General features: G+C 40.2%; 1 protein-coding gene across 1 annotated transcript in view; it reads left to right on the forward strand.

Moving 5' to 3' along the window:
• ANKFN1 (ankyrin repeat and fibronectin type III domain containing 1) overlaps positions 1-23,546 on the forward strand; it is a 176,297-nt gene that overhangs the window by 92,363 nt on the left and 60,388 nt on the right. The window contains exons 4-6 of the mRNA XM_032805646.2: positions 2,109-2,319; positions 9,506-9,700; positions 11,456-11,569. Of these exons, the coding sequence (XP_032661537.1) occupies positions 2,109-2,319; positions 9,506-9,700; positions 11,456-11,569 (520 nt within the window). The remainder of the gene's footprint in view (positions 1-2,108; positions 2,320-9,505; positions 9,701-11,455; positions 11,570-23,546) is intronic.

Raw genomic sequence — 23,546 nt, forward strand, 5'->3', positions numbered from 1 at the left:
TGGCATCATGCTGAGCTCTCTTTGCACAGCTGGGCCAGTTGCTTCTAATAATTCACTTTTAAAAGAAGAAAGCTGTTGGGTAATTATCACAAAGGGACATTGAAAGGGAGTTTAAAGTAACTTGGCAAATAACATTTCACCACTGTAGAGCACTAGAAGGATGTTTTCATAAACAAAAACCCTGCAGGCCGTGTTAGCTTCATGCACCTGCTTCTTTCCAGCTCAATTAAGGAATGATATGTTTCTTTGCATCCTACCATTTTTCATTTATCACTTCTCTTAGTTCTTATATTTTTGTTGAGGGGAAAAGGGGCCTCACTGTTCTTTTCTAGCCTAGAATAGCAGAGAAGATGCTAATACATGGTATATCCTTGGGTCCTATTTTTCAGGTGCTCACCCATTCAATCTGCATTTTTCCGAGTACCACACAGATACACATATTTGCCGATATTTTGGAGGTACCCAGACAGTTAATCTACTTCAGTCCCATCCCCTATTCTTACGTAATGATGACAAGCTCCACTGAGTTTCAAGGCCTCTCCTAGTCAACTTTTTCTCTGGAAGCTGGATGTGAAATATTAGGGTATTTAAAAATGGCCTAGAACTTGTCTTCACTGCAACAGTTACCTTGAAGTGGTACACTCAAGTTATTGCAGTTGAGCTAACCTACCCTAGCTCGAGTGAGATTGGCTACACAGCACAGCAATAGTCAAGCAGCACAGAGTGACTGCATGAGCAGTAGTTTGGGTATGTCTATACTGCAAAGTTATTCCAGGTGATCGGCATGTGGGTTAGCCTGGCCAGTATGTGAGCATTTCCCCTGCAAAGCCTTACCTGCGTTACTGTATCCTACCTACTTCTGCTGTCACTTGTGTGTCTCTGGGGGTATATCCCAGGGTTCTTTGTGCTGAGACAGTCTAAGATTCTTTCGCAGTCGTTTCTGTCAGTTGTGGGAGAACTTGTCTGTCCCTTGGGGGAATTGTGGGAAGGGTGTTGAAGGGCCATCAGGACTTATGTGATCTTGCTTGAGTCCTCACTGCAGAGTGGGTGGATTCCAGCCTGAGCTTTCACCCATACCCCCAGCTGTTGAAGCAAGCACAGGTTCAAAGCACAAATAAGCACATGTTTGGGGGGTTTATGGTAGAGGGATGTGGGCAACAATGCATGCATGCGCTAGTATTGCAGCGCAGACAGACCATTTAACTTGAGCTAGAGGTTTTTTTTGTGGGAATGGGAGTCAGGTTATGAGCAAAACTTGAGTTATAACTCCAAACTCTTACAGCAGTGAAGAGAAGCCAGACATGCTGCTAGCATGCAGAGCCCACTGCCTATCATGCTGTCAAATATTTATTTATTTATATATTTATTTATTTTTACTGCTACTCCCCCGTCGGTCTATATCCATCTGTTGTCTCTTGTCTTATAATTAGATTGGAAGCCCTTTAGTGCAGGGACAATCTTTTTGTTTGTTTTTTTACATAACCTAGCTCAGAAGTCTCCTGCTTCACGACTAGGGCTTCTTGGTGCTATAGAAAAACATCATCATAATAATAAGCCCTGAAGAGTTCAGAATTTATGAGCAATTTCAGAGCCAGTGTCTGGTACCAGCTCATGATAAAGCTGCAAGACACTTTCTGAGTTTTGCTTTGTTTTAGTTGGATGCTGATTACCTTGGGTTACGTCCTCCAGGTTTTTGCTTTGAGTTTTGGGGGTTGAAAAACCTCAGAGTCAAGCCCTCTGTCAAATCCACAAACTTTCACCCAGTTTCACATGTAAATCTTAAAAGATCACTTCTGTGGCTTGGTTTCAGGACAAACCTGTAAATCGGTTCAGATTTGCTTTGGGAGGGTTGCGAACCTCATTGAACCTTCCAACAAACCTGAACTGAGTTCAAGGGTATAATGAAACCTGAAGCAAGGGGAGATGGGCTTTGTTGAAAACAATTTGCACATCTGCAGGGGAAGCTAACATACTTGTAGGGCCCTTCTTCTAGTCTTTACGCTTGGGCTATAGGATTGGACCAGTGGTCCCTCGAACAGGATACAAAGTAAAACTTGTGGTTTCCATGGGAAGAATTGTAACTAATTTCTGCTGTTGCTGATGTACAGAATTTCCAATGCAACGAAGCTATGTTTGAGGCGGTGGAACAGCAGGATTTGGACGCTGTTCAGATTCTCCTCTATCAATATACACCAGAGGAGCTGGATCTAAACACGCCGAGCAGTGAGGGATTAACTCCCTTGGATATTGCCATCCTGACAAACAACGTGCCTATCGCTAAGATCCTCCTGAGGATTGGCGCAAAGGAAAGCCCACACTGTAAGTATAGCAGAACACAAATTGTGTTGCTCCAAATAATCCATACTAAGGGCTTCCTCTTGCTCTAAGAGGCTTAATTAAATTACATAAAAGAGAAAAATCTGTCTGCTTTTGTTTGTAAGAGGAATACAAGCAGCAATGGCATCACGACAATGGGGGATAGTTGCAGGAGTATTGGCTTCCTGAGCACAAGCTCAGCAGGTCGTTCCTGTCTCGTGTTAGCAACTGGTTGCAACCTGCCAACCCAGCAAATCCCAACCTGAGGACTTACTGTAAGTGGATCTGGGGATAAAGTTAGCTGTTTGCCTTGTCCCATCAAGAGGGAACACACCAAAGTCACCTGGGAATGGCTTCAATAATGTCCAGACATAGCTGCTCACTTTCGCTGGTTCAGTGTGTCACACATGAGTCTACATAGGTATAGCTGTGTAGGCACATGAAGACATATGTTTTCCATGTAGGCACAGGATCCATATTTATCAAAGTTATTGTTATGATAGTAGTTAGTGTGAGACACCCTAGTGCGCACTAGAATTTACACCCCTCAAGTGCAGATAGCATAGATGGTGGTAGGTTATATGATGCTATAGGATTAGGCATCATTAAATACTTGACAATTACCAATTATAGCAGCTGATGTTACCCTGGTATTTGCAGTAATCTCCATTCTAAGTATTAGTTTTATGTTTTGAGGCTTGTTTAACCCTTCATTTTAAGGTTCTTTGGGATGAAAGGTGCATAGCAGAAAGCAAAATCTATTAATTGACTGCATCCCCTCTCTGAGTCAAACGGCTCTATGGACCTGTCTGCTGTAGGTACATTGTCTGCAAAGGTCCCATTGCTGCTAAAACTGGTTCACATCCACTAGTGTTAGCAACATTGCGAGCCCTAGCATAGATGTACCAAGACAAGTGGCAAATTAACCATTTACTGTCTCTCAGTAGAGACCAGATGTTTTTCTAAAGCATATGCTGTACTTCAACTATAGGTAGGGCTTCTGATTTTAGGTTTTAAGTAAAAAACACCTATAAAACACCCCAAATACAAAAATAAATAATGTTTATCCTATGAAGAGCCAAAAAAAACCCCCTAGAAATGGTTACTCAATTCAGGTTGACTTCCCTGCTTTCCCTGTAGTCTGTGTCCCTGGTCCCTGGCTTGTATCTAACATTAATTCATGCTAGGTACTTTAAATCTGTCTCAGCTACTGAGTGCAACCAATTCCTACATTCCAATGGACACTCCATAGATAGGGAGGACTGTGTACACACACAGAATTTACACTTCTGTATTACAAATTGTGGATGCAATTTAAAAAATTACTAACAATTTTAAAAATCCATTGTGCTCGAAGATGGAAATTACTATTCTTGACATCATGAACATTGTACTTTTTGACTACATTGGAATATTAATATGATGGGAAAGGATACAATCTCTCTAAATAATGGTAAGCGTATTTGTATTTTTTTTTTTTATTAAATATCAGCTTCTCTTGCTGGTAAATATGCATTATAAAAAATGTCAGCCTAGTGCCTGGGAGAGGTATGTGAAATGCACTACATGCTAAACCAGGGATCCGTAACAAATATACAAAACTGAAACTAACATGTAAGTCATTTTTATACATATAATAAAAATTAAAGCTGATCCTATTTAAACAAGAATTTTAGGATGTACTCCCCCCCAAAATCTTCTCATTATAGTATATAAAAAGTGAAAACCCCTGATTTTTGCATATCATCACAGAAAGCAAATTGCTAAACAATGAACTGCAAACAATGAAACTGATACACCCTGAGAAACAGAAGCCGTAACTATAAATTACTGGACTCAATCATGTTCAGTTTCCTGGTCTAGGTTATGCAGGAGGTCAGACTAGATCAGTGGGTCTGGCCTTAAAATCTATAGATTTAGGGCCAGATTTTTATAGCTATTTAGGAACCTATTGATGTAGATAATTGCCAGTGGGATTTTCAAAAGTGCTTAGTGATTCCACTGGGCGGCTACCTGCATTTTAGGCAGCTAAATGCCTTCAAAAATCTGGCTCCTAATTCCTATTTAGAGCATGGCCCATTTATGCCATTCAGCCAGTATAAAAGGGCCTCAGTGTAAACCCAGCCTTATGAATGTGTAAGATGGGCTGCCAGCTACTGGCAGGGTTACCAAAGTTAAATAACAATGTTAAAAATGATTGCCTCCACCAGCATCCCACCCAAGCTAGGGCTGTTTAACATCATTAAGACCGGTGGAGTTGAACTGATGTTAGCAATAGTGGAAAATCTTTAGAAAATAAGTAGATAGGGACTGAATCAGTAATACAGAGATCACAGGTCCCTAATGGCATTGAGTATATGAAAAAGGATAATAGACTCTTATGTCTATGGAGTAATGGGATGATTATTCTGGTCCATGCCATGGTGTCCCAATGAGGTAGCAAGGAGTATGGAGGTATATCACTGAATGGATAGTCGAGCCACTTCCAATACTTCAGACATTAATTCCCACTCTTCTGTTGAGCTAACAGTCCCATTAAAATCAGATTACCACAATTTTAGGGCCTAAAAGCGCAGTGGAGTCAATGGGAGTCTTTCTATTCACTTTGATGGGCTTTGGATCAATGAGAGAACGAGAGCAGCAATGAACTGGCAGGATGGCATCGGTAAATATATGGTAACTGCACCAATGAAAACTCAGCTCAGATTATACCTCCTCACTGCACGAGAACACAAATAGCACTTATTGTGGTTATAAAACTATCCTTTGTCTTCCTTCATGGGACTTTTTCTGCGTAATTTGAGGACTGCAGGGGGAAGGAACTTACCAAGTCAATTAATCAACCTTAAACCATGACACAAACTCTTGACACCTTACTTTTGGCTGAAAATACACAAATATATACGAATTGGTTTTTAAGTGTCAATGCCTATATTTAGGACATTCCCAGCAAGGCTATAATGAGACTGTGTTTGAAGGGTTCAGCCACTGCAGACTGTGTCATTAATTTGAAGTTGGTTAAATTAACAACATTTAGGACTGACATGTCAATCTCAGTGCTCCAGGAAATTGCACCTTGAGGCTACTCACATTGCCAATTTTTTTTCACTGGAGAGTGTATGTGTGTGCATGTGTATGGGTGTGTGTGTGTGTTGGGATTTTTTGCCAGACTCTCAGTGTTGGTACACCTTTATTGCTTTTCTATGTCCACAGCACTTATATTATCATTTATTCTGGCCTCCTTTAGCCTTCCCATGAGATTTTTGCATAGTGTAGTTGCTCAGTGAAAAGAGGGAGTTTGGATTTTTTTCTTTTTTTGCTTTATATTTATTTGTTTATTTTTCTGTCATGGTTCATGACTGAGGCTTTAAAAAAAAGTGTGACAGCATTTAGAGTGCATGATTGACTGCTGAAGCAACATTCATTAACCATGACAAATCTAGAGGAAAACACAGTCTTGAGTGTTCTAAACAGCAGTTAAAAAAAAAAAAAAAAGACTAAACTAATTTTTCATTGACCTCATCTGTAAATAAATGCAGTCTGATGGCAAGCAGGGGCAATCATAAATTAGTATTCATTTCCTGTAATTAATGCAAACATGCCTATGAACACAGAGAATATGAATATATAACCACCTCATTTCCATTTCAAAATATGCCCACCAAATTTCCACTTCACTTATCTTGATTTTCAGTTTTTCTGATTGAAGTAATGGTGAAGGCTTTCTCGATTAAAAAAAAAACCAAATCATTGAGTTTTTGTCCCCAAGGATCTAAAGTCACTGCTTGAAAGAGAAAATGAAGTGTCGCTTTCAAGGTTCCATGGAAAGTCTTTCAGCGCCTCTGTATTTCTCTCCATTGTTTGAAGCTGACAGTAATCACTGTTTTACCCGATTCTGCCCCCTTGCAACACTTCACAGCCGCTCCACATTCCTTCCTATATTTAGCCTTCCCTGTTAGAGTGAAATCCCCTCCACCTGCGTGGCATTTATGCTCTGGAGGCCTGACCCAACACCCAATGGAAAGACTCCCATTGACTTCAGTGGGCAGAGGGATCTGGAGGTAGAACTCCCACCTGCCCCTTGGGCAGCTAAACGTGTATAAACTTGACCTCTCGCTGGCTGCCTCATTTCAGAGCCTTTCTGTGGTTCGAGGTACCTGTACCTGGCAACTCTGCCCAGTATCTCCACCCAGCACAGCCCCTGGTCGTCATGCCATCATCCTTTTCTGTCATGTGACTGTTACAGGTCAGGATCAGAATTCTTTGTTTCCTCTCCAGGGTAATGTGGCCTTCCACTGGCCTTCACACTGGGCCACACCCTGAAACCCTCCCTCAGTTTCATCAGTGGAAGCATTCTCTGAGTATGGAACAAGGGAAATCTCTTTCTTCCTTGCCCGCCCCAGCAAAACACACAGGAGTGGGTCCCGGTGTGGAAATCTCCCTGAGGTCCTCTTGCAGAGCTTTCCTTGAACCACCCCTCTAGCGGAAGGAGTCCGGGAGCTCTGGATTGTGGAGAGCACGCCGCCTACCACAGACCTCTGTGATTCAGAGCGAAAGGAGCCTCGACCCTCAATTCCAAGGGAAGACAGCAGCCCTGCTACAAGAATAGTTCTTGCTCCTCCTCTCCCCTTCCTCCCTCCCCACAGCAGGAGGAGGGAGCAGCAGGAGTCCAGCAGGAATCACACTACCATTAGCTGGGTCCCCTTGTAGCTACACTGCCCTAGCTTTAGAGAGGACACTGGTGACATACCTCCCAGCTGCGTTACTTGGATTTCTGTGTGGAAATCCAAAAGCAAAACAGAGACCAACAACTCCCACTACCAGATCCACGTGGAGCCCAGTCCATGCAAACCACAGCACAAGCTCATTCTTCCCTTAAATACCGAATAGGCAGAAGGATATAGTGCAGCCCTAGAACATTTACATTAAAAATGTAAAGCAGGTTGCTTTACTTTCCCTGATCTCAGAGTCCACTTTGTGCTATGTAACCGTCTCTCTCTCCTCCACTGATTTTATTTGACATTTGTGCAAAACTAAGTAGAAATAAAATTTAAATGCCCAGTGGTTGTTGCCTGCAAACGTTCTACACCATGCCAAGGCCTGACAACTGTAGAGTTGAATCTTGATGAGGGAGATAAGATCAGATCATCCTCTGGACCTTGGAGCAATCCCAGTTTACACCAGCTGAGAACCTGACCCATAGAACCTTCCCTCTCAGTCCTGGTATGCTATCAGATATGCTCCACACTTACTGTTTGCATGGATCCAGGAAGGTCTGTCACCCTTTGCTGGTTTCACAGAAGGTAGTGAACTCTGAAGATGTCAGCCGATTGCGGTAAGCATGGCTATGTGTCCCAAGATGTCCACATGAAGAATGATCATACTTGGAGGAGAGAGGCTGCAAGCCAGCTTCTGAAAGCAGAGCCCCAGAAATGACCTTTCTTCAAAAACCTTTAGGATGTCAGAAGCGTGGAGTAATTCTTTACTCTTCGCCTTGTGGTTGTTAAATACCTGATGGCACTTTTCACATTAGTAAGTGGGATTATCCTTGGACTCCTGGCTAAGCTCCAGTCATGATACTAAAACTTGAAATGAAAAGATATACACATCTATGTATACACATCAGAGTGTCACTCTGCTTTTTTCCTGATGCAGTATCCTGAGCTGTTGGACTGTTTTTTTTATATAGTGGAGTAGCTATCAAAGGCATCACTTAAAACTCAGATCTGGTCACTTTTGCTCTTATGTGGGGTGCTTTTAATGTCACAGCAGATTAGAGTCCTGTCCCCATATGACATAGGTTTGCATTCTCAGAGATGCCTTAGTCCCTTTTTAAATGGTCATTGCAACTTGCTCTTTGGCAAGGTTGGTTCAGATACCATAACAGACATAAAAGAGCCAGTAGCCTGGCTGTGTCCCTAAGCCTCATCTTCCCCAGCATTACTAAGAGCTGTGGCTTGTCGTGGTAAATTATTTTAGATGAATAGGGCCCCTTTTTTTTGGTCCAAGGCAATTAAGGCTCTGATGTTAAAATCAGACAGCTCTTGTGGAAAATTACTGCACACCGCAGCAGAACTATTTTTGGTGATTTCAGGAGTCCTCCTTTACGCTGTGTGCTGAATTTTGATCACCACTTGGATCTGCCACTTTTCCTCTCATGTTTAAATTAAAGAATATTTTCTAAATTGCAAATAATTTGATCAAACTACCCTACATCTTTCAGAACAAGAGCAATTCTAAAACACTTTGCTCCACTCAAATTCACTAGGCACTCATGGTGGTAGTTTGCATTACAGTAGTGCTCCAAGGCCCCGACTGAGGTTGGGACCCATTTTAGATTTAACCTCTGTAGCTGTCATTTTCTGTATGTTTATACAGCACTTATGCGGCCCAGACCTAGTTGGGCTGTCAGCACTACTGCTATATAAATGTTAAATAATAATGGTACTAGACACTGCACACACACACACACACACACGCATTCAGAGACAGTCCCTGCTTACAAGACAAGGCATGCAAATGAATTATTATTACCCTTCTTTTACAAACGGGGAGTTCAGACATAAGGAGACTAAGTGAACTGCCAAAGGTGATTCTTGACGTCTGTAGCAGAGCATAGAACTGAATACCGATCTCCTGCGTTTTACAACAGTACCTTAACCACAAAGCCATCCTTCCTGGGCTTCCAACAGCTGTTTCTTTTGACCTATAGATATTTGTGAATTTTATGTTTTGTCCATAGTCGACCACAGCTTTTTGTTCATTAGAAGCATATGGGTTTTTATGACCAAGTAAAATTGAAAACCGGGTGAAAACTGAAAAGCTTTAATTTTGGCTATTAATCTTTTGTAATAATCTGTCAACGTGAAAGAAAAGAATATAGGGTAATTTTGGTTTGCTTAAAACACTTTCAAGCATATGATAAATACCATGAGCTTAAACTTCCTCATCTTACTCATGTGGTTAGTCTCATTTAAACAGGACAGATCCTCAGCTGGTAGAAATTGATGTAGATCCATTGACTTTAATGGAGCAATGCCAGTTTACACCAGATGAGCATCATTTCACTTCAGTAGGGCTACTCGAAGGATGGAGAGGATTTGGCTTTAAATGGGTTGTGCTAGTGTAAGTGAGGGCAGAACTTTATCATTCCATCAAGCAGTCACTTGCATTGCCCTTTTCTTGGCAGTTGTTAATATGGAAAGCAGGTCAATGCATCTGAGCACTTTGGTCCAGGAAGCCCAGCAGCGAGTGAGTGACCTGTCTGCACAAGTGATGAATGAAGGTCTTACTATGGACAACACAGACAAAGAGAAGCAACTAAAAGCGTGGGAGTGGAGATACAGGCTATACAAGCGCATGAAAGCAGGCTATGAGCATGCCAGTAAGTAGTACCAAGGTGGGGTTATACACCTAAAAGGAATATGCTTTAAATAAGAATAATTTGCACTTGTAGAGCAATTTTTTCTCTATAAAAATGATTTAATCAGTCCTCCTGATGCTCCTGGGAAGCAGTGAAGGTTATAGGTGGTGAAACTGGGGGCACAGAAAGTAAGTGACCTGTCCAAAAGTGGAAAGGGAGTTGATGTTAGAATTTGAGAGGCCCAGTTATTCTGACAATTGCATGAGTGCAGCTTCTACAGAATGGGAGTTGTATGCTCAAAACCGTTCAGATAATTAGACCCAAAAATCCCTAGTACAATGTCTAATTCTTGCATCATTAAGCCACACTCCTTTTCGCTTTCCCATGTCACCTTCCCTTTACATTTTCCTTCCTTCCAGGTTTCATTTAATGTGATTAAAGATAGTTGTAAAATAGGGACATTTGAGGGAAAGTGGGGGGAAATTCAACCTTTCTATCATAATTTGAGAAAAAAATGTGAACAATTCTGTGGGTGGTGAAACCCCAGAATGAAGTTTTCACACAGAAAATGGTGAGAAGTTAATCCTACATGTTGGCATCGACAAAATGAGCCAATTTAAAAAAGTGGAATTTTTTAAGCCACTCTAAATGTGATTCTGTGCAGAAAGGCATACTGTGGCCCTTAGAGAGAAGTAGACTAGAAACTGAAGTTTCTGTTTGTATAAGCATTTAGATCTTTTGGCTGTAATACATTCAGTGACAAACAATCATTACTATTAACATTTTTAAAACCACTTTTCTAAAAATCTGTTTGCAAATAATTAACTTTATCTAAAGGGTTTTGCACACCAAGAATACTCCTCTAATGTATTTATGGTGTTCTCTGAGTTAGGATAGGAGGAATACTACAAAGGTAATGTTCATTACTTGCAATGACAAAATTGTAAATATATTAGGCCACACCCATAAGTGGTGTCAGTCAGGGTATCTTCAATTAATTCAGCGGTGTTACACTGCTATAACCGGTAACCAGCTGAGGATCTGGCCCATCAGCCAGCATGTTATGTTACATGACAAGAGTTTGTTTAATGCCCTTATCCTAAATCAGATGTAAAAAGTTGCATAACTATATGATCTTCATCCACACCCAGCATGACCTCAGAATCATTTGCATGTTCAAAGGGATTGCCAGTTATTCTTACAAACAACAGATAATTAATTTGATTTCTGGACTGAATTACTCTTTGAACTGATCTATATGCTTTAAAGTGACTTCATGCCACAATGCGTTTTAGAATGACCATAGTGAAACATATACAAAGTAGCTGTTACAACCTGGGTGATTTCTAAACCAGAATAACGTACAAATGTTTTTGTGTCTTGTGATACATTTGAATCTGTTAGTGAAATCTTGATGATTTAATTAGCTCTTTAAGGTAGTTTTTGTCCCCTTTCTTTCCTCCCACCCACCCCAAAAGATTTATAGGGGTTTTTCACTGACATAATTAATATTATCCTGTTTTATTGGGTTACATGGGTACAGGAAGATATTTTTAACCCAAAGGAGCTGAAAACCATGATAGAAACAAATGGTGTCTGCAGGATATTGTTAGTTGGGGTACTAATTAAAATGTTCAAAAGGCAGGGAACACAAACACTTACGAACCAAAGCTCACAATTGCCAGGTGGTTTTCAGTTGGTTCTTTGAAGACACACAAACGTTGTTTGAATAGGATTTGTTGTGCTATGGACCTGATGTTTTTTCTTCTCTCCCAGGAGCCTCTGAGGCGCCAACCAATGTCTGTTTCATAGTAACAAGCAGCACATCACTCACTGTCACCTTCCAAGAACCTCTTAGCGTCAACTCGGCTGTAGTGACCAAATATAAAGGTACTGGATTTGGACATATTTCATTTACCTTTCTTAAGAGTGCACAGAAACGTTAAGGCTCATTCATGAGCTGTTTACTTGCAAAAAATATTTTGCTCTAAAAGCCTCATTTGGATAGAAATATTTCATTGGTTATCTGTGTGTACATGAGAATGTTTTGGATGGGATTCCCTAATGAGACAGTAAGACAAAAAGACAGTTCACCCAAACCATTATCCATGGTGCCTTGAAGTTTGCGTGACTCATTGTGGTTAGAACATAGGATGAGCCAGCTTGAAAACATCAGCTAGCCTATGGGGCCTGTGGGCTTCTTAACAACCCTGTGTATCCTTGCCCATGCCAAAGCCACACTGCCATCCCTTAAAGGAATGCCTCTGGAAGCTGAAGCTGCTGGGTGTGGCTTCGCACAGCCCAGCTAATTAGCAGTTCCAGTGCCGCCACATAATTCCTGGAAGAGTATCACATTAGGGGTGGCACCAGTTACAGTCGTTAAAGTGGAATGAACAGAGCAAATACCTTTCTCTGAACAGTCCTGCTGAACACTCCAAGCATATGTAGCTCATCTGCATTGTTGTAATGAATATTAAATACAGTTCACGGGGTTGCACAGAGGTAAGTATTTAAGACTTTTTTTAAGCAAAGCTAATCTATTTTTAAAGCCATCGGTGTGTTCAGGTGGACTGTATTAAGCTTCATCCTGAGAAATTTTAGAAGGGAAAAGACTCATTTTTCCTTTGCTGGAATATTTCAAGTGAAGCCCATTCTAGTTCCTAACCAGATTAGTCCTGTACACTTACACTAATCACACTAGTAGAGATAATACTCTACAATCCCACGGGACCTTTCATGTGAGGATCTAAAAGCTATATGTAAACAATTAAGCCTCAGTTAATTAAGCCTGGCCCACACGTTCAGCCTTGCAGCTTCTTCCTTTACGACATCTCCAAAATCCAGTCTTTTATCTCTGCCCACTCTACCAAAACTCCTGTCCAAGTCCTTATCATATCATACATTGAACACAACAATCTTCACCTTTCTGACAGGTTTATAATGGTTTGCAAATTGGTTATAATGAAGTGGAGAGAGGCTAAGACCAAAACTTTCAAACTTGGGTGCTTAAAGTTAGGTATCTACATTCATATTTAACACCTAAATAAGTAGCCTGGTTTTCAAAGGTGCTAAGTAACCATGGCTCACATCAACTTCAAAATTCATTGTCAACGTTCTGTCCAGACACCCAAAGTGGCCTCATACCTGATAGTGTTAGAGGAGAGTTAAATCACCCATATTTCAGCTAGCTAGCTGTACAAATGCGATGTAGTGATTTACAAGCCCAGAGCCCATTTTTCAAAAGTGACTTAGGAGCCTTCGAATGACTTCCACTGATAGTTAGTCTCCTAGGCACCTAGGTGCCTAAGTCACTTTTGAAAATGAGACAGGAACCTAAATCACTTAGGTGTGTTCGAAAATATAACTCAATAGGACAAAACTCAAATATATCTAACATGCAGGGGGCCAATGAATCTTGTACGAGTCATAACTTAACAATAACAAAAATTCCCAAGTACAATTGATTTTTTTTTAAAGTACTTACTTTCCAAAGGTTGTGTAATATTTTCCCCACACCTAGTTGTTTAGTTTGAATCTGTTTTATAGCCTCTATCCTGTGTTTGGCAGGTATGAAGGCAGGAAAAATGTTACCCAACTTGACATAACTTTCCTAAATCTGACTAGTTCACACTCTAGTGCCTTCATGCTTTGAGTAATCCATACTGCTGCCTGTTTTACACTTGGTCAGAATGGCCATGAATTCTCCCAGGATGTTCATTTTAAACCCTTTATCCCAGGAAACTTGCATATTTAAGGTTAGATGAAAAGAAAGAGCATTAATGGGTCCTGTTGGTGACTTGTGGGGATTAATTAAGCACAATATATGGAATTGTTTATTACACCACAGAGCAAAATTCTTTGTGTTAAAATGAACCTTTCAAAAGAGCACTCGTGATTAGAACCAGGTAACAGTTACTGTTCCCATAAAGATAGTTTGATAATATTAATTGAGGATCTTTTAGCCAAAAGTACAAGCCCAAATTCAGCAAACCACCTAAGCACATACTTAAGTGCTTTCCTGATTCAGGGCCATAAATAATACACTACTGTTAGGAGAGAGAGTAGTCTTTCTCCTCCTCACTACCAAACTCTAATAAAGATCTTTTCAATGGATCTATGGATTATTTTGGATAAATATCAAGATTAAAGTTGCTTCAGGTACTTAACATTTTGACAAGCTGCCAATGCCCTTTTCGTGTCATTTCTGTTGAAAAGTTTGATATGTGGCTTGAACCTGCATTGTGGAATAATTTTTTCCCATGTGCCTATTTGTTCAAAGTGATTCAGACACACGTATCAGAACATTATCTGAATCCTGTGTGCAGGGTTTTCCTTGTTAATTATATAACTTCTAAATAATAAAAGGACAATAACGTTTTGTAGTCTCTTTAATTCATAAAACCAATTTACTTCCTTTAAGAGATTTAATTTAAGCACACAAGATAGCTGGGTGTTAAGCTTGAGGTGCCAGCTAGGTTCCAGTTCTGTGACTGCATTCTGCCAAGCCATTTCTATAAGGAGCTGAGGTATTCTTTACTTCCTACCCTGGACTTCCGTTTAATGTTACTGCCACCATCCTAATGGCTCCTTTAGTTTCCCTCCAGAGAAGGCTGCCTTATATCAGTGTCTGAAGTGAAATGATTCCTGTGTATGTAGTAATTTAATAAAGTGTTTTGAGTCTTGAGACAGGCATGACATAAATCAATAATAATAATAATAATAATAATTGTAATAATCATCTCCAAGCTACAGAGAAATATTTGTATCAGTTCCAGAAAGACCCCACCCCAGCAGAAGGATATTAAGGATTACATTAACTCATCAGGAAAAAATCTCGGATTGACTAATCATGCCCTGAGGACAAGCTTTGCACCTGAACCTGAAAACAATTGGACTTGCCTACACTGTCTAAACCACTTTGCACCAGTAAATACCCCTAATGTAAATGTGCTGAGCTGGTGTTAAAAAGTGAATTGCACCAGCACAGCTTCCTCCAGCTTGAAACTGGGGTGACTCACGTTCGGGTCAGTTATTTTGACACTGAGGCAATGTGTCTACACTGGAGCTGGATGGGAAACAGTTTTCCCATGCAACAAAGATTTTCAAGATATAAAAATATTTTCCCATCCAAAATCAGGATGAAAATGTCAAAATCTTGAAAATTTTCACCAACCAAAAATCTGGGGGGAAAAAAAAAATCTTGTTCCAGGTCAATTGAAATGTTTCATTTACATTGCTCAGTCATTTCATTTTTTTTTTATTCTAATTACCTTAAATTTGGAAACAAAAATGTTTTGAATCAGAAAACTGGAATTTTTCTTTTAGAAAATGTCAAAACATTTTTTTCAAAAATATACTTTGAGTAAAAAAATTCATCAAACCCGACCCTTTAAAAGTTTCCACTTCAGCAATTCAGCATATTTCAATAAGTAAAAGGTTTGACTGAAGAATTCCTGACCAGTTCCAGCCTACACTGCATGTTTGTACCAGCAGGGCTACATTGGCATAACAATACCATAACACCAACATAGACAAGACTTTATTCCTCACTGTTGTCCCATTGGAGCCTGGAAGTAGGACATTCAAGAACTGTTGTCTTCAAGAAGTAATCCTTTTAATGGGTATCACCTCTCTCTCTTACACACACTCACATGCACACATCAATTTAGTTCAATGAAAACCACTTTTCAACATCATTAACCAAAGGTAATTGTAAAGATTAATGTGAAATTCAAAAACTGCACTGGAGGAAAAGTATTGCCAGTCTGGAAAAAATGCTACTTCTCCTTCTTGTTTGTTTATTTTTGTTTTAAGCCTGTTTTTTGGTGATGGTGGTAGTGGTGGTTGTTGTTTTCCCCCTACATAGATGTAATTTCGGGCCTACATAATCTCCTCTTATTGCACGGTGTTACTTTATGCGTATCTCCTGTCAGAAGTTCTTGAAAATCCCCAGGCATCAAGATAAACAAGAGCATGTACAATATCAGAAGATAACCACTGAATGAACCACCAATGAAAAATTACCATGAAATATAGTCTCAGTGTATACCTCTGAGTTTCGTATATCTTATTAATTTTTAAGCAAACATATGTTAGACAAATACATTTTATTTTGGTGAAAAATGTGAAGCAGCTTATGTTTTTGAGTTGAGTTATTTAGCTAACGGACCTGAAAAATTCAAGTCTGAAGCTGTAGTAGGAAACAGAGACAGATTCTGAGTCACTCTTTAATTGAGCAATTTGAGCTGCTCTACCATCTGCGTGAACGTAGATCCCAAGGCCCACATGACAAGCTTCACAAGCTGTTTTTCCAGTAGCAGTATTTGCCTTTAACAAGGTCTTACGAGGTTCTCTCGGTGGGTTTTGAAGTAGCTGACATCGAGTTGGGGGGATGATGATTTGTTTAGCCCACCTGATCCCCTGTTACTATTTTCATTTTATTCATTTTTTGGTTAATCATTTTACACATTTTTGTTTGTCAATATTTCTCCACTCCCTCCTAGGATTTCTGCCTGGTTGGAAAGTATGTTTTTCTTTTATGTCAATTTTGTAGCCTTAAAGAAAAAGTCAAGCAGTCATGTTAGATCAAGACGAGGTAGAGGAGGAAGAAAGCATCTATTGCTTGCTCAATTTTTGACCAAAAACTTATTCCATACCTCCTTTCCTCCAGGGCAATTTGTGGTTCACCTCAAACATTTTTTGCATTAGTATAATTTTCTTTAATTACCTCTAAGTCACTGGTTCAGCCCAGGTCAGAAGTGAAGTGGCCAAAACTTGTTACCATCTAATGGCTGGCTTGGTATCCTGTGTGAAGTGAGTTTACTGGGCTCAGCCCTGCTCCCAGAGAAACGGATGTCGCTATTACCAGCACAATCGATGCAATTTGGCACCATTGTTGGAAGTCTCAGCATAAAGAATTGAATGGACCTTGGAGACTAAAAAGCCATTTCATACTTAGAGGAGAAACCCTTTGAAAGTCAGAGTTCGGGACCCCCAGCGTGGCAGAATGGGGAAGCTTGTACAGATTGGTTTGCATTGTACACGTTGTATAGATAAATAGAGCTTCATTAACCCAGACTCTCAATCAGTTACCCTTTACAAACACTAAGTGGATGATCCAGAGCCCATTGAGGTCAGTTGGGGGTATGTCTACACTGCATTGTAAATCTGGGTCTGTGGGACCAGGGCTTGTGGACTTGGTGTGTCCAAGCCCACACCTGTGCATTTTATACACTACACAGACGTTCGGACTCGGCTCCATCCACACTGCAAAATGACAGGGTTTGACCTGAGTCACACTGGGACTTTCCTCTGCCCTATCCCCCAAGCAGGGTCCTAGGACCTGGGTCCTGAATGCTTACTGACCCCATCAGACTGATTTGTGTGTGGACAGAAGGGTGGTTTGGGCTCAAACCTGAGTCAGAGCTTGGGCTTAATGTGCCGTGTAGACACATCCTAGCCTAGGAGTCTTCACTTGAAAATCTTTACTTGAAAAATCACAGTTTAAGATCGTAAAAAGAACATAGGGAGTTTTCCTGATCCATCATATTTTATTCCTGTGAATAATCCATGTTCTCATTGACTTCTCTGGGTCTACACACACACACAACCCCCCTCTTGTTCTTTCTCTTTTTATATATATATAATATAAAGTATGTATATCTGTGCAGGTAATCCAGCGCACATATGCAAACAGTTTTTGTAAGGCTGTATTTAATTTGTCTATCAGTAGAATTTGCACGTGTGCTTTTTTTTCTTTTACATATGACACATACAGCTTTTTTCCACATCTCTCTCTAATGAAGCCATTCCCATTAAACGTTGTCACTCAGGAGTCAGTCAAACACACGTTCTTCAGCTCCTTTTGACTTCAGTGGATGGGAGCTGAGGGTGCTGACATAAACTCCTAGGATATGTTTACACTGCAGCTAGAAGCCAGCCTCCCAGCCCAGGACCAGACTCTCACTAGCAGGGCTCAAGCTACCAGGCCAAAAATAGCAGTATGGACATTGCACCTTTAGTGGAGATTCGGGCTAGACACCCGAGCTCAGGCCCAGGGGACTGGGATGGCTTGAGAGACTGAGCTGATATCCAAGCTGCGATGTCCACTCTGCTATTTTTAGCATGCTAGTCTGAGCCTCTAACTTCCCAGGTTGAGCGCTTGCTCCCAGCTGCAGTGTAGACATGCCCATAGGATTGAGTCCTTACCAAGAATTGTGATGCTGTAATATTACGTTCTAATGAATCTTTTATAAAGTGCTGCAGCGAATGCTCCATCCCAACTTGAGTCTACCCACAGCTTCATGGCACCATATATCCAAACTGGTCTTTATGCCATGTTTACCAACCATTCAAAGTATTTCTGTGTATTTTTAAACTTTCTTTTTCCTTCTATCCCCAAATCAGTTCTTTTCTGCATTAAAAATGAAAGAGAATACATTTCTTTGTAACATATTCAAGTTCATGCTGCAGAATAGGTGTGGTCTGGTATTTTATTTTTACAGTAGTTCATTTATGGCATTTTATTAGGTCTCCTGGGCATTTTATGTGCACATTACATTTCGGTAGCTAACAAGACTGTGCAACTTGATTTCTATTTTTATGCCCAGCAAGTACAGAAATGCATACATGTTAAAACAAACCTTTCTATTTCCAAGTCCTCTCAGCATTTGTACTCAAACTTTGGGACTAGTTTAAAGATACCAAAGACAGATATGGCAATTTCCTGCAATATTCTGGACAGCCTTACTGAATTAAGTTTAAGTATGTTTGGAGTTCATTGTAGTAAAAATGCAAAAGTCGCTGTGTTATTGCCAAAATACCATAAATGAACTACTGTAAAAATAAAATGCGGTGCTGTGGGATTGTATGTAATGTAACTGGGGGGAGACAGGACTAATGTAAACCCTGGGAGTGTTATGAACATCAAAGGACTATTTGAGACAATGGGCCAGACAAGAATAAAATTTTAATTAAGTGGGTTTTGCAGGAAATCGGTAAGGGGGGAGGGGGAGATGCAAGTACTCCCTTTAGCTATGCCAAGATTCAGTCTGTTGGAGTTTCTCTCTGTGGAGGAGACCTTTGTCTGGCTGATTACCTCTTCACGATCTCTACAGATCAAAGACCCAGGCTGCGTAAAGGAAAGGCTAGTCTGCACATAGGTCAGCTTGTTCTGAGTGAAAGGGTGTTAGGAAATTGACCACAGAAAACTCCCTGGGTAGGGTTTGAACAGACTCCTACCAAAGCCCTGGCTGGAGTTGAGGGTGGCTGGAAAGCATATTAGCATGTCTGTAGGGTTCTTTCATTGGTTTGTATATGTTTTCTCTATAGTGCTTTCACCTTAAGAATTAACGTGCTTGCTTAGGAAAAGCTGTGTGGTACCTAAGAACTTTGGCAAGTACACTATTCTTAACCTCTGAGGAAAAGGCAAAGCAGGCCTGCTTAGTGAGTCTGACACGCTGGGAAACTCACAATGTAGGCAGAGAGATGGGCAGCCTGGAAAAACCCCAGTCAAGAGGGAGAAAGATGTAAGTCTCCAACCAAGAGAGGTGACATCTGAGAGTTGGGTGCCCTTGCAGGACCAGGAGACGGAGTATAGCGGCAGTTGCCCTAAACTGGGACAATATCCACCAGCTAGGGTTAAATATTAAATGAAGGTACAATTAACTAATGTAATTGGTCAGCCAAAAACTATTCACATCAATTATTCTGATCTTCTGCTTTGTGTTTCATGAGCATTTTGAGCAGCCAGTCAAAGTGAATGGCAATGAGAAACCCAGAGACTTAGGGGCTGATCCTGTCCTTATTTTGGGTGAACAAGGAATACAGGATCATATCTTTAAATGGATGATTTTTAGGAGATGTTGGTTTACCTTTTACATTTGCTTTGACTTAATAATAATAATTATTATTAATAATAATTGGGCTGTCAAGCAATTAAAATAACTAATCATGCAATTAAAACAATTAATCGTGATTAGTTGTGCAATTAAAAACATTAATTGTGATTAATCGTGCTGTTGAACAATAATAGAATATCATTTAAATATTTTTGGAAGTTTTCTATGTTTTCTATGTATTCAATTACAACAAAATACAAAGTGTACAGTGCTTAGTTTTTATTTATTTTATTTATTTGCACTGTAATAAACAAAAGAAATAGTATTTTTTAATTTCCCCCATTGCAAGTACTGTAGTGCAATCTCTTTATCATGAAAGTTGAATTTACAAATGTAGAATTACGTGCAAAAGAACTGCAGTCAAAAATAAAACAACATAAAACTTTAGAGCCTACAAGTCCACTCAGTCCTATTTCTTGTTCAGCCAATTGTTCAGACAAACAAGTTATTTACATTTGCAGGAGATAATGCTGCCGACTTGTTTACAGTGTCACCTGAAAGGTGAGAACAGGCATTCACATGGCACTATTGTAGCCAGCATCACAAGATATTTACGTGCCAGATGCATTAAAGATTCATATGTCCCTTCATGCTTCAGCCACCATTTCAGAGGACATAAGTCCATACTGATGATGGGTTCTGCTCGGTAATGATCCAAAGCAGTGTAGACTGATGCATGTGAATTTTCATCATCTGAGTCATATGTCACCAGCAGAAGGTTGATTTTCTTTTTTGGTGATTCAGGTTCTGTAGTTTCTGCATCAGTGTGTTGCTCTTTTAAGACTTCTGAAAGCATGCTCCACACCTCATCCCTCTCAAATTTTAGAAAGCACTTCAGATTTTTAAACCTTGGGTCGAGTGCTGTAGCTATCTTTAAAAATCTCATATTGGTACCTTCTTTGAGTTTTGTCAAATCTGCACTGAGAGTGTTCTTAAAACAACCAACATGTGCTGGGTCATCATCTGAGACTGCTATAACATGAAATATATGGTAGAATACAGTTAAAACAGAGCCAGAGCCATACAATTCTTCCCCAAAAAGTTCAGTCACAAATGTATTTAATACGTTATTTTTTTAACAAGCGTCATCAGCATGGAAGTATGTCCTCTTGAATGGTGGCCGAAGCATGAATGAGTATACGAATGTTTAGCAAAAGAGTGCATGCCTGTTCTCACTTTCAGGTGACATTGTAAATAATAAGTGGGCAGCATTATGTCCCATAATGTAAACAAACTTGTTTAAATTTGTGATTGGCGGAACAAGAAATAGTACTGAATGGACTTGTAAGCGCTAAAGTTTTATATTGTTTTGTTTTTGAGTGCAGTTATGTAACAAAAAAAAATCTACATTTGTAAGTTGCACTTTCACAATAAAGAGATTGCCCTACAGTACTTGTATGAGGTGAATTGAAAATTATTATTTCTTTTGTTTATCATTTTTAGAGTGCACATATGAGTAATCAAAAATAAAAATATCAAATGAGCACTGTACACTTTGTATTCTGTTGTAGTAGAAATCAGTATATTTGAAAATATTGAAAAGCATCCAAAAATATTTACTAAATTTCAATTGCTATTCTATTGCTTAACAGTGCGATTAAAACTGCAATTCATCTTGATTAATTTTTTTAATAGTGATTAATATTTTTAGTTAATCATGTGAGTTATGTGTGATTAATCTTAGAAACATAGAATATTAGAGTTGGAAGAGACCTCAGGAGGTCATCTAGTCCATCCCCCTGCTCAAAGCAGGACCAATCCCCAAGCCTGACCTTAAAAACCTTAAAAAATTACCTTAAAAATGGACATCCCTAATAATAATAATAAATAATAAGTATTTTGCATGTTGAAAGCACTCTTCAGACATTAGCTCAATAACCCTCCCATCACCCCTTGGGCTTGCTGAATAAGTATTATCCCTACTTTGGAAATGGGAAACTGAAATAGAAAGGTAAAGTGACATGCCCAAAGTTACACAGTAAGTCAATGGCAGAACCAGGATTAGAACTCAAGCCCTCCTTAGTCATAGCCTCATCTTCATTCCACCAGGGCACCCTGCCTTCCAGGCAACAAAGGAATGTCTCTGTAGGATGGATCCTGCCTCTGCCGCTCTGGTGAGGGCTCCCAGCACCCCTTGCAAATTTTACAGGAACCAGAACACCTCCTACTGCTGGAAGATGTTTAGCAGGAAGCTCTGAAGGGGAATCTCATGGAGATTCCCTGCCTTTCTCTTGCAGGTCTCACTGTGCCAGAACAGAGGGTGATTTGATGCATGGCATGCACAAATGCATGGGACCTGAAAAATAGTGTGAAATCTACTTCCCTATCAAGTTAGAAACGTCACAGTCTGACAACATTTTAGTCACCTCATCTAAAGCCCACAATCGTCTATGGGAGTCTTTCCACTGACTTCAATGTGTTTGGCATCAGGCCTCTAGATCTGGTACCAGCTCCTTGTCTGGCTGCAGTTTCCAATATTTTAAGAACGTACTGTGCAGTCAAGCTCATCTCTGTGGACCTTGCAACATCCAAAAAAACTCAGTTTGCAGAATCCAGGACCTTACTGTACTAATATTGGGTCTCTCACATAGTCCCGCCAACTGACAAATTACATTGAACTACCCCATTTGCATGTCCGACTACACTTGTGTTCTTTCCTATCCCAGTGCCTGGCTCATGTTTCATATATGAAGAAGAATCCCATGCTCAAAGTAATGCAAGTACAGGAAGCAGCAAGGGACACGCTGGGCGAGTAGACCTGTGTTTGTGTTTGCTTTATCTTCACTGAGTGCTCTGCTTCTGTCTCTAACACTCCTGATCCTCTTTCTTCACCTCAAAGCTGGAACTTTTGTTGGTGAAAGTAAAATTTCACAGCTTAGGCAGCCCCCATGCTGAGCAGAGAATTTCTTTGATCTCTAACCACTATCTAATGGCATTTTTAAAAGAATTTAGGGATTAACTTAGAAAAAATAAAACCCCTAAACATAAGTGATTAATGCTCTCGGCCAATAAGACTTTTTTTTTAATTTAATGTTTCTAACACTGCAGCATTAAAAGAACAATGCTGGGATCGAACAATATCACTTGATGGGTGTTGGTGTATTTTCTTTTGTTTGGTTGCCGTTAAACATTCTGATACCTGAATGTTGGGCACATGTGAGTGAAGTGACCTTTCTTCTGTGATTGCGTCTTTACGACTGTTCATTTTTTAGTTGGATTTTTGAATGTAGGATGGTTCAGAAAGAGCCTGAGGCGGACAATGCATGCTTTAGTCATGTGCATACTCCTTACTCGTGTGCACCGTCCCCATGGCTTTGGTGGCACTGCTTGCTTGAGTCAAAACTATTCCCTGTGAACAGAGGGTTGTAAGATTGGGGCCTGAAGCAGTCATGCTTTTATAAGACATATTGCCTTTGGGCTAGAATCACACTTACGCTAAGGCCCCTAGTAAATTGCATGTGAAAAGATGCCCCTATCTCCCCACCCCATGCTCTTTAGAGAATTTGGACAAAGATACCAAGTGTTTGTTGGGGAAAGTGAAAATTGTGCCTAAGTCTGAAGAAACTGAAGCAACAAAGATTGGCCGCAGCTGTAGAAAGGACACCGGATGGAATAGACTAGTGCTGTGAGGTGGTACAGAGAAACCTCTCTCTTAGATGCCTGGCTGATAAGTCTTGTTCACATGCTCAAAGTTAATCTGATCGTCAGATCTGGGGTCAGGAAGGAATTTCCTCCCAGGTCAGGAGGTGTTTACGGTGGGGGGTTGGGAGGGCTTCTTTCTCTGCAGCATGGGGCATGGGTCACTTGCTTGGATCATCTGGATATATCTCACTTAATCAACGCCATGCTGTTGCATAGGCCTCTGGCACTGAAGCACATTGCTGCCTTCTATTCTCTGGCTATGGCATACAATAGTTTAGTCCCCCAGGGCTGCAATACTTTGGTCCCAACATAAATCAAATCTTTGG

Source organism: Chelonoidis abingdonii, chromosome 13, assembly GCF_003597395.2.
Source record: "Chelonoidis abingdonii isolate Lonesome George chromosome 13, CheloAbing_2.0, whole genome shotgun sequence".
In the NCBI taxonomy this organism is placed as follows: Eukaryota; Metazoa; Chordata; order Testudines; family Testudinidae; genus Chelonoidis; species Chelonoidis abingdonii.